The sequence below is a fragment of the Anas acuta genome, chromosome 10 (assembly GCF_963932015.1).
Source record: "Anas acuta chromosome 10, bAnaAcu1.1, whole genome shotgun sequence".
NCBI classification, from domain to species: domain Eukaryota; kingdom Metazoa; phylum Chordata; class Aves; order Anseriformes; family Anatidae; genus Anas; species Anas acuta.
The window spans coordinates 2,199,658-2,218,412 of record NC_088988.1 but is presented as its reverse complement, the minus strand read 5'-3'; the positions used below and the strand labels follow the sequence as shown (position 1 = coordinate 2,218,412).

General features: G+C 37.0%; 1 protein-coding gene across 4 annotated transcripts in view; it reads left to right on the top strand.

Moving 5' to 3' along the window:
- BANP (BTG3 associated nuclear protein) overlaps nucleotides 1-18,755 on the top strand; it is a 145,918-nt gene that overhangs the window by 25,547 nt on the left and 101,616 nt on the right. For all 4 annotated transcript variants that reach the window (XM_068693683.1, XM_068693682.1, XM_068693685.1 and 1 more), the window contains exons 5-6: nucleotides 7,975-8,094; nucleotides 9,016-9,191. In XM_068693683.1, the coding sequence (XP_068549784.1) occupies nucleotides 7,975-8,094; nucleotides 9,016-9,191 (296 nt within the window). The remainder of the gene's footprint in view (nucleotides 1-7,974; nucleotides 8,095-9,015; nucleotides 9,192-18,755) is intronic.

The window sequence follows — 18,755 nt, the reverse complement described above, 5'->3', positions numbered from 1 at the left end:
CTGGAAACAGCGGTGTTGGTTTAAATCCTCTGTTGCAGAAGTGAAAATAGCAATGCAGTCCCTCACGGTTGTACATCATTGAATATGCAGTGTTCATTGGGCCTTCTTAATGTCTTTTGTTCAAAAAGATATATTGCAAACTTTTTTTCTGAACTTAACCTCTGAATGCAGCGAACTTTGCTCTGCTTGGCCCTTGCTTTTTCTCTCCCCTGTCTTTGCTGTTGTTTAATGCAGCAGTCTCTACCAAAGAGGGAAAAAAAATAATATATGATTTAAATGTGAAGCCAGACAGCACAATCATGATGCTGAAGACTGAAATTGCCCATTTAGTGCGATTATTCTAATGCAGATATTAGAAATTGTAAGACAACTTGGAAAAAGAAATGTAAATGAAGCCATCTGTATAACAGGTCATACCAGCATAGTTGGAGTTTGATTTTGGACCATAACATCTGCACAATTGTTTGTAGTTTATAAAAGTTTATAGAAGGGTACTTACCAGAGCTTAATTAACAAATTGGTCTAAATTATTTTGATTGCACATGCTGGCACTCTCAGTGGATGGGCAGGTTTTTGACTCCTCGGGGGTTTCCTTTCTTGCCCTTCTACACAAAGAACCTTGCTGACACATCCTTATTCAGCTGCACTTTGTGTTAGCATTTCAGGTGTTTTCTATAATATGTATATATGAATGAGTTATTTTTTTCCCTCTTTTCTGCCTGTAGGAATATAGGAATAGAGCCGTTTGACGTGTTGGTTATAAGATGTGTGTTAGATTTGTTCTTATTTCACTTTCAGTACTTTGTGCATTTGAAATTGCAGAAAAAACGTGCTTTTTGCTCTGTTTGGAACGTACCTAGTACAGGGCAGCATCACAGACTAGGTGTGTGTTTACTAAGTAAAAGTAAACTTTTCCTAAAGTATTAAGCCACCACAATCTGCTTTTCATAAATCTCATCATTTTTTTTCACAAGTCTCACGTTCTGCACGTTTTTAATGAACTGTGATAAATTATTGACGTATCCTTGTTATCTTTTGCCAGCCTTTCTACTCCTAATTGGGCATGGAAGGTTACTGAAGAAATTCTTGTATTTAGTCAGTGCGCTTTGCTTTGGTTTAGAGATTCCTGGAATTAATCTTGATCTTGGGCCAAATTCATGAAGGTATTTGTGTTGAAGTGTGCAGATAGCAAAAAGCCTGGCCTGCCTAGTGACGTCTATAAATCCCACTAAGCATATATCTAACACAGAGCTAAAAGCTCTCAGTTTTTCTGCCGTTTCATTGCTTTCTCTTGCTTCTGTGTGGACTGTCAGGTCAGTCTTTGCGTTAGTTTCATGCCGTGGTTTCTAACCAGGTAGTAAATTCTGTTTTAATACTACGGCTGCAGTAAATCATTTCTTTCACAGTGACTCTGCTGAAGATCAGTCAGTATGGCTCACAGACTTTGTTACCGAATACGACTGCTTCTTTGCTTAGAGATCACCCTGTTTTGTTTCACGTTTAATACAATCCCCAGCAGGTTGCATAATCTAGCTGTGGTTCAGGACATAAAGGCTCAAAGAAGGGTAACAGCTGTAAATTTCCTTCTGAATTATCTGAAGAAAAAATCTTTGCTCTTCTGTTTTTGAGTACATTTATCTCTGAAGAGCCTCGTATGAACCTGTTAATTAAAAGTCATGACCTGTCTTTTTCCAGTCCGTGTTTAAAAGTAGAAAACTAATGCCGTTTCTGGTGACAGGATTTTTCAGTCCCATCTATGCTGGTTGCAAGATGGCCTGGCTGCACTGGTTTTTGCTGCTTTTCTGTATCTGCTTAGTCCAAAGATTCTTCATAGCCTTTCACTGTGCATTTAATTTTTACAGTCTTTGTTCAGAATAAGAGAAATTGGTTTAAAAAAGAAAGTGTGAGTTGCTTCTATGTGCATACAGATTGTACAACACCTGCAAAGTACCAAGCTGGGCTTGGAAGCAGCAGGTAGGTTCTTTGGGTCTCTCGTAGCACTGCCTGGCTGTTGGTTAGCTGGTGAGCCTGTGGGAATGGATGTTTGCGTTTATGAATGGTGACGTGTGGTCATACAAGCGTGGCTTTTCTCAGAGCAGAATAATCCACAACACATTTTAACAGCTTTTTAAATTGGTCGATGAAATTGGTCTTAAAGCCAGTAATTCATCTTTCAGCCTGTCAGCCAATTCAGAGGCTGTCTCTGTAGGTAGGGTTGAGTACCATAAGCTCTGCAGAGACGTGTTTTGTAACTTGGAAAACATCTAGCTCGTATGTTTGAGCTGGAAATTCATTGTGTTAAATCTTAAAATGTTAACAGTATGTTTTAGTGAATGCTGCATTTGCTTTGTCTTTATTATAAATTGATTACAGCCTTCTCGGTTTTCAGATACATAAAATCTCTCTCCTGTGATGGTTGGTGTACTTTGGCTTGTGTTTGTATGGGACCTAATCATTAATGCTATCTTTATAATGTCTGCTCTTATGTGATATTCCAGATGCATAGAATCCAAAGATAATTTTGGACGACTGGGCTGTTACTGAAAATGATGGATAATGCTGCTGCTTTTCTGGGAGTTGGCTATGGCTAGGTGACTGGATGGTTTAGGGACATTAAAACTTTAACTGTTCAAGTGCCCCCATGGTTTGCTCTATCCTATAGCAGATATCTTACTGTTCTTCATCTTGGTGAATGATTTAGTTGTTGGCTCTCTTCTAGGACATTAGGAGCTGCATTCCTTTTTTTTTTTTTTTTTTGGTGTAAATCCAGCGTAATTAGCGTAATTTTGTGTATGCTTTGCTGCTTTGTGTGTTTTTTTTTTTCTTTCCCTTTTTTCATGTATACTATACTGTAAATTAATAAGTCAGTTTTCTCATTCCTATTTGGGTAGAAAGTCATGACTGTATGTGCAGAAGGCAAAGGCAGCAGGTGGAAGAGGAAGGACCATTGTAACATTATCTTCCTAATGGTGATGAAAAGATCCAGGGTGGGTGTTCTTGATGAACACAAGTGTTAGTAAGACAGAAAAAACAAACAAACAGAACAGGGCAGTCTCCAGCCGTAAAATGGAAAATATTAGTGTTCAAGGTCTCTTTCCCAGACTTGCTTTCCTTGAGGCTGTGTTTGGAACAAGCAGTTTGCCAGCAGTAACTCCACCTTCTGCCTAATCTCCTTTCCTTCTGCATCTCCTTTTAATATATACGCCAGAGGAAGGTGAGAATTATACCCTCGTGAGCCTTGCCTTACAGATACGCAGCGCACATGGTGTGGGTGTTGGAGTGCCTGCAGAGCATTTCTATACGGACAGACAGGAAAGAGCAGTTCAGGTGGATGTGGCTGGTTGAATGTCCGTGAGCTGAGCTCTGTCTCCAAGGTCGTCTTTACCTGTTCGCAGATGTTCACATACTCAAAGGAGACACAGAAATGGTCTGAGCAGAGGGCTCTTTTTCTTTTCTTGAACTGCCTCAGGACTGCTATAAATACTCTGTTAACTGGCTGTAGTAGTGTGTGCAGAGATACAAGAACAGTAACTTCTCATCTGAGAAATTCAGTCTGTTTTTCCGAAACTCATTCACATCCATTTGGAGAAGCCCTTTTTATCTTGTACCTTGTGGAACATAGAAATGCCAATGAGTTCCTTCTGTTTTATTTTTCTCTCCTGCTAAGTGAGAGCCTCGTCTGGGAAGAGGAGCAGATCATCATCTTGGTACTGCTGCAAGTTCTTTTATGTCATTGGCTGCTCTCTATGTGATTGATGGGTTATTGGCAATAAAAATGCCAAGAGTTAAGACTAATGATCATATCTGACTCACACGTTTTTTCCATATTGAGAATTACCTTTGGCAGGAATGCTCTTATACAAAAGATTGAAAGTTCTTTTATATTAAAAAAAAGAAAAAAAAAAAGAAAAAAGAAAAGCCAAAGGTTAAATATACACGCTTGAAAATCCTTATCTGGCATATATATTCTTTTAGGAATATTTTCTCCAGTAATTGAATAGATTATTTAATGGCATTTAAAAAAATAATCCCCAAATATAAATCTATCTACAAGTATCATGCCTTTTAAATTTTTTACTCAGTTGTGTCCAAGAACAGCCTCTCCAAGTTCTAATGCTTATGGGGAAAGGAATATGTGAACATAAATGGAAACTACTGAAGCCTATGCAACAGCACTGGGTTTCTGAAGCACTCCCTGTGACCCCTTTTAATATTTTCTTTCCATCATCTTCATGAATATAGTACTGGCAGCACTGATAGAAAGAATTGCTTCATTTGGGATCGGGTTGAGTATCAGAAGCTGTCCTCCCCCTACTCCATGATTTTCGTTATCTGTGTTTTAGTACATAAGTAATGATTACAGTTGATTTATCTGCAGTATGGGCTCTGAAAAAATAAATTAGAGTAATCCAATATGAGGATACATTAAGCTGTAATAAGTTTTAATGATTTCCTCTACCGGATTGTTTAAGGTTGGCCCAGGGTTTTGACTTAACATAGAACTCCTTGTTTAAAGCCGTGTACGTTCAGCAGATTTCTTGTTGCTGTCTCTTTAAAATAAACAAATCTGAAAACAGAGAATAGAAAACCTAACAGGAAAATTACAGGGAAGCACATTCCCGTATCTGCAGGGAATCTTGTGGATATTCATCTTGCCTGTGTAGAAACTGGAGTCTAAGGAGTACTGTGAAACTCTCATTTTTGCAAGCATAATGGCACCTTTTTTGTATTGGTCCCAACTGTTACTTTCTTTTTCTTCCAGAGGAGTAGCTGCTCAAGTTTCACAGCATCAGCTCTGCAAAATTTTGGCCTGGTGATGCCTCATTGCCAGAACTGGTCAGCAGCTCCTGTGGCCCTTCTTGTTGTGTGCAGAACAGGGACCAGAAAGACGGTTCCTTGGTTAACGCTTGAGATCTGAACAAAAAGGCTGCTGCATCCTCCTTGTGCACGCTCCTGGAGGAAGCATCATTTTTCAGAATTAAGCATTAAACATAAATTAATTCTCCTTTGGGATCAAAATGGAATCGATTGTTTTTTCTTTTTTTTTTTTACTAGAGCCTGTGTGTTAGTAGACAGAGCACAGGAGATGTTTTATCCACCCCCTAACGATTCCTGGTAATAGACAAGAAACTTCATTCAGTTATTTTGAAACCAGATGTAGAGTTCCTACTCAGGTTAATCCCTGAGAAAGATTAGTTAGAGCTTGTAGATGCATTGTGCTGTGTTGAACATCTCCAAATGGATGTTTATTTTAGCTATTCTCTACCACTGTGCTTTGTGTGACTCAGTTTTCTCTCCAAACTGGTTTATGGATTCTCCGAATCCTTACAACTTGTTCGTTTCTGTTCATTTCCAAATGTAAAACAATTGATGGACAAGTTGGCAGTTGCTGTGTCCTGTTACAGAGATTTTTCCTTGTGTTTGTGGTGTCTGTTTTTGCCTTTGTGCTGTTTAGCCAGGAAAATAAGTGTCAGTAAAATGGTATGTTTTGTTAGTGGCTCCTCCCCAAACAACTGTGGTGGTGGGTTTGTGCTCTCAATCTATTCTACTAACTAGGAAAGGTTAATGCTTAGAGGGGAGCCGAGGTTTTCATGGATGTTTTCCTCTTCAAATTTACCCCTAAAACAAAAAAAGGTTATGAATTTAAGTAAGCAATCTTGAAACATACATTGATGCATTGAAGAGCGTGTAAATCCGTGCTGGTGGCTTATAGTAAAGTATTTCCTCATTCTAAATTAGTCTAAATTAGCTATATGCCATCTGGCTTAACTCTCCAGATTGTCTTAAAAAAATGAACGCTATTTAAAAACAACAACAACAAGAAAAACACCTTTTTCTTATTTTTATGTCAATTTTAAGTGCTAAGACTTTTTTTTCCCCAAATATAAACTTAATCTGAGCAAAAGCCGAGGGAGTTTGTAAATGGAATTTTATTGAATTTATTTCTGCAGCTGCAATTAATTATTCAGTGCGCTCATTAAAAATGAGCTTTGGTGAGTGACATTTTAAAAAGGCACTCAAAAACGATCGGGAGAAAGATGGTGATAAAGAACAATGTCTAAAAGGAAGTATAAAATTTTTGAACATTTTAAACTGGCCTGTAAAAACTTAAAGCTATTTGGGCGATTTGGGAAATGTGACGAAAACACAGATTGCTGCTAGACTGGGGGAACTGCCAACACTGCCACGTATCGGCATATTATCAAGTATCTGGTGTGTTTCTTTCTTAAAATGTTTGGTGTTGATACTGGGAAAATAGAAGTTGCCTTTTTTTAAGTAGGAGAATTCCGTCTCTAGTAACGTACATATTTTCTCTTAATAAGAATTCATGTTGAAAGGTGACTAGTAAAGCATCATAAGCCCTTATACTGCAGATAGCAACTAAAATAAACCAAAAAAAAAAAAACAAAAACCAAAAAACAACCAATTTGTTGCTTAAGAATTTGAACTTCACATACACATGAAAAGCTATAGTACACTCTGTACTTGTCCATGATTAGACAAACATCTTCCAGAGCTTCACGAGGTTTGCAGGCCAACAGATCATTGGCACTCCGTAAGGAATCCCATTTGTTACTAGCAACAGATAGAATTTCTGGAAGAGGGGAGCAGAGCATTAAGGCCCTTGGACTTTTTGTATCCATAAAAACCATGGTTAGCCATTTTAGCGGAGCCAAAGTTGAGATCCATTAATTGTTAGCTCTTATGACAGTTTCTTTTCTGTAGGTCCATAGTGTTGGATATCATAGCTCCTAGTCCTATGTAGACCCATGAATATTCATGCAAGCAGGCGCTCTGTTGCAGCTGAAATAAACAGAGTTGCTGTCATCAGATTTGTTCAATTTGTCTTTCGTATTTGCGTTTTGACAATTAGCCAAGGAATACAGTTAAGAAAAATAAATGCCCATCGGTTGTGTTTGAGATGTTGGACCAGCAAAAACACTAGCGGAATATTTACCATGTGAAGCAAAGAGAAAGAAGAAAGCTGCCTCTGTCACTAAAATGCAAATTTTTCTTCTAAGTTCTTTCTCTCTGTAAGTTTACCATGACCACAGTAAAAACAGTCTTAAATATCAAAATGATGTCTTACTTAGAGTAGTGGTGTGGGAATAATGGTGGTAATCCCTGAAACCAAATTAAATGGTAAACTGCATGATGAAGACAATTATTTACTTGGTATTTACTTTTTTTTTTTAAATATGTATATTGTAGACTTAGTGCACTTTCTGCGTACAGCACTTCTCTGGTTTTTTATTTTGCATTGTCATCACCGGTGATAGGGAAGGCATTTTGGTTTCTCCCTGCTTCACACACTAACTGCTTTTCTGTTGTTTTAGATTTGTTTTTTTTGTATGTGAAATGCACACAAGAAATATTTAGTCTTGTTATTATTTCAAGTTAGTCTGTTCATGTTCTGCTCTGATACCCGCAGTACCACCCTCCCTTCCAAGCCCCCAAAGCCCTCAGCCCTGGCAAACAATACTGCTTTTACACTAAGCTCGTTATCTGATTATGCAATAAATACTTTCCCAATTTTTTCTAGGAATTATCCCGCTTAAAAAATGCTGCATTACTGTGTAAGTTGGCTGTAGTATATCTAAAAATGCTCACTTTCAGACTTTTCAAAAGAATTTGGTGGCTCTTTGAAGCTGTGGTTTGCAGCCTTCCTCCTGTGTATCTTGAGTTGATGAATTCTTTATCGCTTTTCCAGGGGTCATGGACTTTTATATAATTCCATTGAAGCTGTCCGTCCTCAGAAAGAATTATGAGTACTTAAAGTGATACAGATGTCAAATGCGATGGATTACCAGCTTTTGCATTTGATACATAACCACGATGGTGGGAGAAAAACAGAGGCTGCCTCTAAACCTTGTTCTTTAAGTAGGCTGTGTGAACAATAAGACTGTGTTAATGTATTATTTAAAAGGTTTTCTCCTTCACATTCCATTTTCCTCTCTGATTTTTGTCTTGTAGTGTTGTCCCCCAGACCACGGTAATACTGAACAACGACCGGCAGAATTCAATCGTAGCCAAGATGGTCGGGCAGGAAGAGCCATTGAGCAGAGCAACAGATTCTCTGGACATCCTTAGCAAGTTAGTATCATAACTTGGAAAAGACCTCCAAGATCATCAAGTCCAACCCTTAACCTAGCACTGCCAAGTGTTGTGGATGAGGTGGTTGTAGAGAGTGATAAGGTGCCCTCCATGCCTCCTTTTCTCTAGGCTAAATAACCCCATTTCCCTCTACTGCTCCTCGAAGGGAGGAGTTATGGGAATCCTCCCCCTTCACTCCCTCCTTTGACAGATGAGTAGTAGTCTGCAGCAACTCCAAGGGAAGATGAAGAATGTTTTAAGTAATGGTGGTGGTGGAAATAGAATAAATTCAGGTACTAATTGAATGCGTCCTGCTGACAGTGCTGCCTGGGGAAACCCCATATCAGCAGTAAAGGTACACAGCAATGCTTCACTGTTGATGTGCAGAGAACATTTTTGGAGGATCTGGGATTAGTTCAGTGTTAGTTAAGAGCTGACAACTGAAAGAATGCCTATAGCTACATATTTTTTTACATGGACGCATAATCACTTGAGGATGTGCCAATATTCTTTTTTTAACCAACTGAATAAAGAATACACAGGAGCCCAGTGAGGCTTGTTAAATTTTGTACTATCTAAAGGAAATTTTCAATTAAGTGGAACTGGAGATCCTGGTTAGACAATTTTCTTAAATAATATGTTTCTACTAACTATTGAAATAACTTTTGCACATGGGACTGGGACAATTTGCATCAATTTCTATTGATGGTGCACCAAAAACGTTTTTCTGTTGTTTTCCTTCAATTTTATTTTGCTTGATAGCCCATAGTTATAAACAGGAGAAGGCTTGCTAAATGAGTACTCTTTTATACTGCTTTTAATTTTGTCAGATAGTGTTTTGAATTCCCTTATAATGATTTTTTTTCCTGATCAAGGATTATGTTTTCCAAAGTTACATATATATATATTTTTTTTCCATAGTGCTGTTCCTGGACGTAGGCAGAACACAATAGTGGTGAAAGTCCCAGGGCATGACGACAGTCACAATGAAGACGGAGAGAGTGGCTCTGAGGCCAGTGACTCAGTTTCCAACAGTGGACAATTAGGAAGCCAAAGTATCGGGAACAATGTGACCCTTATTACGCTGAACTCTGAAGGTATGCTTATCTAAGTACAAGGCTACTTGAGCAAAGCCAATGTGATGGGGAATGAACTAAGATTTAACTGGGAGCTTCAGAGATTGCATCGCAAGTCCAACCTTGCATGGGTAGGCAGTACAACAAGATCAGTTAGGACTGATTAATAAACTGAATTAATATATATATGTATTTATACCACCTTTACAGGCAGAATAGTTAATTAAAATCACTTGTAAAATTTAAAAAAGTTTGCCTTGCTATAGCAGTATAGCTTTGTATCTTAAACACTTTTAATTAAGACTCTCTTTCTCTAACTAAGTCCACTCTTCTAAATCTTATTAATGTAAAGCAGTTATTTTAGCAACTGTAAACAACTTTTGTAAGGATATTCATATGGACACTCAGCAGGATAGTGTGTAGTGTCCATTTTTTCTGAAACTTGTACTGTAGGACTTTGGACACAGAAATCACATTTAGAGAAATCTGTGAATTTTAAATTAGCCTTATAAAGATATTTCAATATATGTGGTTGGAAATATCAAAATGAATGTTACTTGGTATATTTCAATCACAAATAAGATGGGATAAGAGACTCTGAATTTTAGATGAAGATAACTTACGATAAATTGTTTTACAATAAATTTGAACATATCACATGAGGAAATTTATTCTATGCTTTCTGCAATCTGAAGGATTTAGTCTAAATTATCTGCTTCGTAGGATTAGGGAATAGTTGGAACTTCTCTGCTCAAGTTTCAATAAATGTCTGATAATTGGAAATCCTAAAATGTTCATTTTTACAAGCTGGGTTCTAGTTACCTATGTCTCCCAAACTGGTGAAACCAGTATGGGGAAGGTGTGAGTTGTATTGGTCAAGTGGAAGCAGCAGTCAGAAGACGTTTCTAGTAATATTTTTGGCTCTTTGACCCTCTCTGTTTTGTCTAATTTATCTAACTGTATTCCTTGCATTGTTTCCTAGTTTGTGGAATGTAAATTCAGAACACTCTGGTTATAGGAGCTGGCTGAATGCAAGGCATGTTCACTGAGATCCTTGGAAGTAGCTGTTGCTTTCTGTGCTTGAGTGCCAGTAATGGGACCAGTAAAGCACATTATATATTTCTATGGAGGAGGCAAAGAGAAGGATGAATAAGCAGGCTTTCATATTTTTTATTTTTTTCTGCTTTAATATGACTGATAGGATGAATAGCACAAATATAAATGATGAAATTATTATGGTGCAGATACTGCTCAAGGTAATGCAAATTATTATCCTGTATTATTTTAATGGAAATTGAAGTATTTATTTATCAAGATTTTTGTTTTCCTGGAAATGTACTTTGTGGAATTTTAATGAAATCTGATGGATTTCTGAGAGAAATCTGATACTAACACCAACATCGAAATATTCTGTATTTGTAACACTATAAAGCATACGTATAGCTCAGTATTTATAGCAGAACTGTTCTTTAAGGTTTATTTCTGTAGCTTTAAAGCTGTGTGAGGTAGCATAGAACACCGTATGCTTCTAGAGAGGGAAAGTACTTTGAAACTTTCATGGTGGGATAATCAGACTTTACACTGCCTGTGTTGACTTATATTTAAAATCAGGAAAATTTGAGGAATATTTATATAATTTTATTCAGCATATGAATATCCCAAATGGAAACTGAGCTTTCTTGGTACCATCATGTCCGGAATGGCAGGACTCTTATATGAAAATAAACTCTTTGTGGAGTCTGTTAATATTTCATACAGCTCTGCATCAGCTATGTCAAGAGCAAAGTTTCTAACATTAGGAGAGTATTTGTTTTATAATGCCCTTTTTGACTTGGTTGTTTGGCACAGATTTGCACAGACAAATGTGATGTTAGTGTTTTATACAATTGTTGTATATGTAAATTTTGCAGAAACAGCTAATCCATTAAAGTCTTCAGATCTGATTTTTCTTCAGACCTTTAGAACAGTCATCCATTAGAAATCTCTCCGAGATTGATGAATGCTTTGAGAAATCAGATTAGTAATCCCCCACACTTACCTCTTCTTGCCCTCACGAAGATGAGAGAGGGCCGCTTGCACAGAAGGAATGCTAAGCAAACTAGCCTGCAGTATGTCACAAATTAAATTATTAATAAAGGAAGTGATGAAGAATAATAGGTCTGTTGTGCAGACTTGTTTTCTTCAGCAGTAAAAGGTAAAAGTTACAGCACCCATCAGTTTGCTTTCGTTGTCTGGGAAAGAATTCTGAATGCCTTTGGGTTGCTCAAAGGAATCTCAATTGGTCCTAAAATACAAGGGGATGAGAACGGCGTACATCAGCCCTTTTCTCAGTACGAATCCCACCTGTTGTCTTGTGTCTAGAAAGCAAAATGAAGCCATACCTATAGCTGCCTTTAGCTGACCTTGAACGTGGCATTAACCTCTGGGTATTTTCTGAATTTCGTTAATAGATTTATATACATGCATCATTTGCTCTCTGCTGGCTGTTTTCAAAAAGCATTTAATCCTGTATGGTAGTTTAGAAGATCTTATTTTTTCAGGAATAGAAAGGCAATATAACCAGTTAATACAGAAGCATGGGGCCCAATTCTTGGTGTTGTTCCCATGTTTTTTAGGAGTCATTTGTGTAATAACCGTTTTCTAAATACATGAATAGATAAATAAATGTTTTCTGGGGGAAAAAAATAAAACCAAATATGAGTTATAGCATGGCACATCAAACTTCTAAACAAAATACTTCAACGTGCAAGTATCTTCTAACAACTTGGACAGAGGTTGGCTTTCTGAAAAGACTTCATAGGTGAAAATAATGTAATTAGCAAAAACACTCATTTTCATTCTGTGTTTCCTGAGGTACTGTAGGGTTTTTCTTCAATCTGGAGGAAACCTGTGTTTAAAACTTTAGGGAAGTTTTCTTGTTCATTGTCCTAACTTTTTGTTCCCAGCATGGATATATCTTTCGCATTTAATGGAATAAGAAACAAACATGTATCACTAAGATTTGTTTCAAGGAACTGTCAGGAACTGATGGATGTGTTTTTTTGCTCTTCTTGAAAGTGCTGTGAATTTTGACATGAATGTTTTCCCTGTAGTTTTTGATACAGCTTATTCCCAGTTTAAACAAAGTTGTGTTCTTTGTATCTAGAGTTTTCTAATTAGGCTTAAAAACAATGAGAGACTGATTAATGAAGAACATTTTTAAAACATTTGGGCTTTGTGTCTCTGCGTGTGCTGTTTTGGTAATCAGCTGTTGTAGATCTTAAGGAACTGTTTAAAAAAAAAACACAAACGCGTTTGTCCATTTGTGTTTATAATCATTTAGTTGTGTGCGTTAAATAGTTTATCCATCTGTTCTCCTGTGATTGGAATGGAGGTGATGCTTCTCAGGCAGGCCGAATTGTGTGACTTAGGCCATAGACACCCTCCAATTTACTACGAATTATGAAAAGTGAAAATAGAGGAAGTCATTTCATTAGGTTCATTGATGAGGGTTTGTAGTGGGAGAGCCATTAAGTTTTATACACTAAACATGTTGACTTTTTTTTTTTAAATGCTTGGGTGGGAGTTTGTCATAGGACTTAATGACGAGGTGACACTATTTTCCTATTTGCCTCGTCGGTTTTCAGATGTTGTACTTCCTACGTATTGAGGGTAGTGAATAGAAGAAAAAGGTCAAAGTGTTAGTTATTTTGAGAGAGACTATTTTTCTGTGCTTTCTAGAATTCTTGTACATTTATATAGGTCTGTAGAGACTCTGGAATGGATTTCACCAACCTAAAATGCTACAGCTGATATTTCATGTTCTTTCACAGAACTTATGTTGTGAATTGATTCTTTAGGTCTTTGTATTTCTTGAAGGTATCAGTACTGGTGATTACGTGATAAATAAGGCCTCATGTGTCGTCTCTCTTCATGAAAACTTTGGTTCCAATCCTGTTGCGTTCTTCTGGATTTTTGTCTTCTACCGCAGAAACTAATACCAAGAAGAACATTAGATCCACAGTAGTTTTAAATTACAGAAGTTTTAAACCTCTGATATTAAGTACCTATATTATTTTCTGATTTTAATAAATTTTCTAGTACTGGTATGTGGCAGTAATCCTGTCAAGGGTTGGTTTTCAGTTGACTAAGCTATAACCTGGCAGCCATGTGCACTTCATACTCACCACAAATCTGTTAAAAAATATTCTGACATTCTCAAATATGTTTGTCTGAAGTTTTTAACTGCAGACTGTTAACATTAGGTGAAGAAAAGCAAGATTGAGTGACTATGAGCAAGTAAGCTTTGTAAAGAACGGTGAGTAGATTTTTCAAATGATCAACACTTAAATGGAACCTTTCATGTCCTTTTAATAGGTAACATCTGAGATGGAAATAACAGTTGCTTTTCCAGAGTTCTAGTTACGTACTGTGCGGCCTCCTCTCTGGCCTTATATTCAGAAAGCTGTTACTAAAATGATTTTCCAAACTTGTCATTTTAACCCTGACATCATCTTGCATCCCATGTTCTTGCAAAGACTTTGTGTTTTCTTCACTTCTCTTCTTTAGGAGGAGCTCATTATAGCTATATATGCATTACTGTCCACAGTAGTTATTCACAGCATTGTCTTTTCACCATGGTATTTACAGAAAGCTTAGCAATGGGTAAGACATCACTGTGCTGTTACCTCTCTCTTGTTGGTGCCTACCATCTGAATGTGACCCATGCATCTCTCTGTAATCTCCCCATTTCTCCTGCCTTATTTTGGGATTATAAATTTTCAGGGTTAAGGTGTTCCTTTTTTTTTATTTTTTTTTTGTACTTACATAACACCTTCCACAGCAACTGTTTGTCATTTAAGAGTATTGTGCACTTGGATTTATAGGAAGCAGTCGAAGTGTGGTCATTGCTTACTTGTGATTTCTCATTTGAACTGCATGGTATTCACACATAAAAGATCACACTTAGCAGTTTGTGAAGAGCTCTTTCTGATAAGTCTTGAGCTTGTGCTAAATAGTTTTACTATCTTACTAAACGTGTGCAAACAGCAGAAAGCAAAGAATGGATAATGTCCAGAAGTATTTACTAATTTTTTCAATAAATTAGTTTTGTGCTGGTTGGATGGTTTTCTGTTTCCTCTGAATGCTTTGAATTTTATTTTGGCAAACATTGCAAGAACTTGCTCTTCAAAATTTCCCATTAGAATACCGGTATAAACAGAAATTATAATATTTTGTATTTTTTTTGCAGTTTATGTGGAGAAAACTGGTAACTTAAACAGCTCTGTCAGTCTAGGAACAAAGCTCAAACGTTAAATAATTCTGATAATAAGTTATCTGAAGGCACTAATTATTCTATGCTTGCACACCTATTTCTAGGAGTTAGGATGAGAACATTATTTTGGTTAGTGCTATATATTGCTTTCAAGATATAAGGGATTTCAAGATATACGGAATATTATAATAGTATTTTTTTTACATATTTGGAATATGGTAACATTTAAAATATCTGGTCTGTGACCTACTGTACAGACAAGTGGAGCATCTGTTGCTGAAACATCAATTCGCATTATGTTAGCCTTTTAAATCTGTTCCTTTGACAATAGAGTTACTGTCCTATTTTTAATATGAAAGAAAGTAGGACCTCTCATCTTTGTAGCATAAGAATGCCCCATTCAGCATTACTGTGCTGCCTTAAAAGCAAATCTTATTTGAAATGTCTAAGCTAAAGCCAAGGCTTTGAAATTACTAAGAAAGAAACATACTGTCCTTAGTATGTGCAACACACTGTCCAAGTATGTAAAAAGCTCTTAAGCAGCTCCTTGAAAGCTGTTTTTTAACTGATATAAATAAAACAGCAAGATCCATTCATTTAGCATTCGGTTCAGTGAACTTTGCACGTGGTAAACGGACATAAGATGTTTGGCACCGTATGTGATAGTTTTATATCATATCTGCTTTCTTGACATTCTTCTTACTGCATTTCAAGACTATCCAAAAATTAGAAGTAGAATGTAAACATATTTTTGGAGAAGGGAAAACCGGTCTACACAGTGTGTTAATTAAAGGATGAATATTTTTTTTCCAAAGAAAATGGTTTGGTCACAATCTGTCTCTTCAACTTTGCATGTGGAACAGTTATTTTACAATAGTAGTATTAAATAGAGCTCACAAATTTCCAAGTGTGATTCCAAACAGCTACTTCTAAGTGGCCAAGACTTATCTGCCTACAGGATTTTCAGTTCACTGTTAAGGTCATATCCTGCATTTTATAGTATCACTTGCAGCACTTCTGCTCTTCCTGCTGGGCTCCTTATGACCAGGTACAGACAATGTGAATGAGTTTTCAGAGCAAACCTTTAACACCATAAAACAATATTGTATATTGCTGATGTGAATACACTGATCAGACCTCCAGAACTTCAGTGAATTTTTAAAGCCAAAGAAAAATATAGAAATTGGTTTGTGTTGATATTTAGGATTGTTGGGAGCAACCGCATGAATTGTGGTTTCTTTCAGGTGTCTCTCTTGGTGATGTTTGCCATTTACACTCTGGTCCACTCTGTGAAGTTAAATATAGCAAAGAGGCAACGAACAAAGTGAGGAAACTAAATTAGATGTGATTTCCTGACATGAAACACTTTCTCTAAGTGTTTAAAAAGCAAATTCTAAATCCATGGGTTTTAATTTCCTCAATTTTATTGCATTTTTTTAGCTGGTCATTTTAAAGGACAGGTGATCACATAGTCCTTACTTTCTACTTGTTAAATAAATTCTCTGGCCTTCCATGAACTATACAGTAAGTTTATCTCCTATTTTTCTCTCGACTGGTGTCTCAGCCGATCTTTGTGCTGAGATTTTGGTGAACATAGCCTTAAAGTTAGCTCTTCTACCTTTTTTTTAATACAAGCTGTAAGTCACAGAGCCAGCTTTGTATGTTACCATATAGCAAGATTGTCACTCTGTTGCTTAAACCTGCTTTTAACTATTTAATGGTTGTTAGTTAATAAAGTCAGTGTGCCGTATTCTCTCCGTTAATCACTACCCCATGAACTCTTGCAGGGGCAAATGACTCAGTCTAATTGACAAAAGTTTATTTAAAAAGATGCTGAATCTCCTGCACATCAGCCAAAATATTACTTAATTTCTCTAGAAACGGGGATTTATTTTTGTTTTGAGGTTAAATCATTTTTCTGCCTTTCTACTGCAGCAGAGTCATTTTTTCTCTGCTGCAGATGCGAGGCTTGCACCCAGCCTTGCTAGTCAAATAAACACAGCTACACCGAAGAATGGAACGTGTTAATTCAAATATTTATGTGGGCAGGTGTTTTATTTTGTCTTTCTTTGTTTTAAAGGAATGATTGACAACACCTAGTGAGCGGAGGGAGCCTAGCTTTGCTTCTTGTCTGCTGGTGCTCCTGTGTTGGACTAGGGAAATGTATCCCAGTGGAAAGGCGTGAGCAACAGTGAAAGGTCTGCCACCTCCTGACGTGGGAAAACACACACATGCATCAAAAGCAAGCCTGAAATCCACAGTAACTCTTGTCTGGCTATTGTTCTTTGGATTTAGGGTTTTTGATACTAACCTTAAAGCTCCATTGTACTGTTTCCGTAATGGTGCTTCTTTGCGTAGCAGCCCCAGCCTCCTCCCTCTCATCTCCTCACAAGTGCTTGCTGAAACTACAGGAATGGTCAGCTGTTTTGTGAGATAAAAGAAATGGACTTAATACGGTAAAAAAAAAAATAATTTGAAAATGGCATTGAAAAGCAAACTAGTCTGGATTTGGCAGAATGGAGATAAAGGCAAATTTTCAGATCTTGGAAAAACAGTGAAAAGGAGTTAGAAACTTAGATTGTCTGTCATTGAAATGAGTTTCTGAGAACAGAGAGCAAATCAGATAGAAACATCAGGACTTTTAACACTTGAAGTAGAAATGATCAAGAGCCACTTCTCGGATGGTACAATATGTGGCATACAGAAATGCAGGGAGGTACCTTTCCTCCAAGCACATAGGCACAAAGCGTAGCTCCTTTCCAGAGATTAAGTGGGATAACGAGGCCATTAGGAAAATAAATGAAAGAAAAATCCTGCAGGGCAAAACAAAAAGGGGTGTGTTTACACTGGTGTGCAGATGAACATGTGATGATTTTTCAGAAAAGTGTATTCTTTGATTGTATTCTTCCTCCCCAGCCCTTCATATGTTATTTGTCTCTTGGTAGTCTCTACAGAGTAGAAGCAGCTGTACTGCTGTGTGTGGTTGTACAGTGCCTTGTGGAGTCCTCACTCAGTATCTGACTATTACAATGCATGTACTAAATAACATGACTTGTCTAGGTTCTATCTAGATATTATATATAATGCCTGATAATTCACGTAAAGATAGTAGACATAAAAGGAGGTTTGAGTGCTAGAAACTTCAAATGACATTGCAGTTCTGCCTCCTTCATAACTGTCTCTGTACTTCTTCTTCTCACCATTATTTTTGGTGTCAATATCATCGTATTTGCTGTATGCAAAGCGCCAGATGTATTGACAGCTTAGTATTAATAAGATCATCTTATGTGGTAAGGAGTATTTTAGCTTTTGTGCCCTCAGGTAGCTGCAGTGAGAAAGCAGAACAATGTTTAACTTTACATGCAAGTTCCCCTAGTAAAAAAAGATTGTAAAGCAGTCTGAATCTCAGCTTTTAAGGCTTGGACGATGGTTACTTACATATTTTTATATGTCACCTAAAATGTACATGAAGGAGAGAGGTGGGGAGAAGACTCTGTGCATACATGTAGTAGTCAGAATCTTTTGTTAGGTTACCACGCTCTTCTGAATCATGTTTTTACCGTCAGCATTTTGCTGTTGTTTCACAGGTCGGTTTGACAGGAAGAATTTCATTTAGAAGACTGCACTCTAACACAGGGAAATGAATTAACATGGCATTCAAACTGGTTTAGTTTGTAATGAATTGAAGAATTGGAGTAAACATTGACTAGATATGTGTAATGACCACTGGTAATTTCACACGAGCTGTTTTTTTATTATTTATTTTTTAAAGATTACTTGCATTTCTGCTTCAGGATATAGAGACAAAAGGGAGTTTTCAGGTGAGGCTTTTGAAGCAGGACTGAAATACAGGAGAGAATTTCACATGGAGCTTGGGTTCATAGGTCAGAATACCAAGAAAGTGTCTTTTTTTCCAGGCTGCTAGCAAAAAAAAAAAGGATGGTTGCATGTGGTAAAAACAGTATGTTCTGAACTTGGCGCCAGTAAAAAAACACAACAAAACAATAAAACCCCACTGATTTATTTAGCAAAATCTTTGGTTCATGTAGGTTGATAGCATTCATTAAACACAATAGCAGATAAAAATGTTCTGTAAGTATTACTAGCTTATATCTAATAGGAAGTGTGTGAATTGGTAAGGTAATAAGATTTTGATGGCAAGTATAATCTTTTATGCAGGCTTCCCAGATTATTTTTTTTTTGGGAAAACTTTCACTTCTAACCAGTGACATCTTTGCTTGTCAGCTCTGTCCAAATTTTTATCAAACGGTCAATTTGTCTTCAGGAACAGAATGTTATTTTCCCTGATAATGTTAACCAGACTTGTGGTG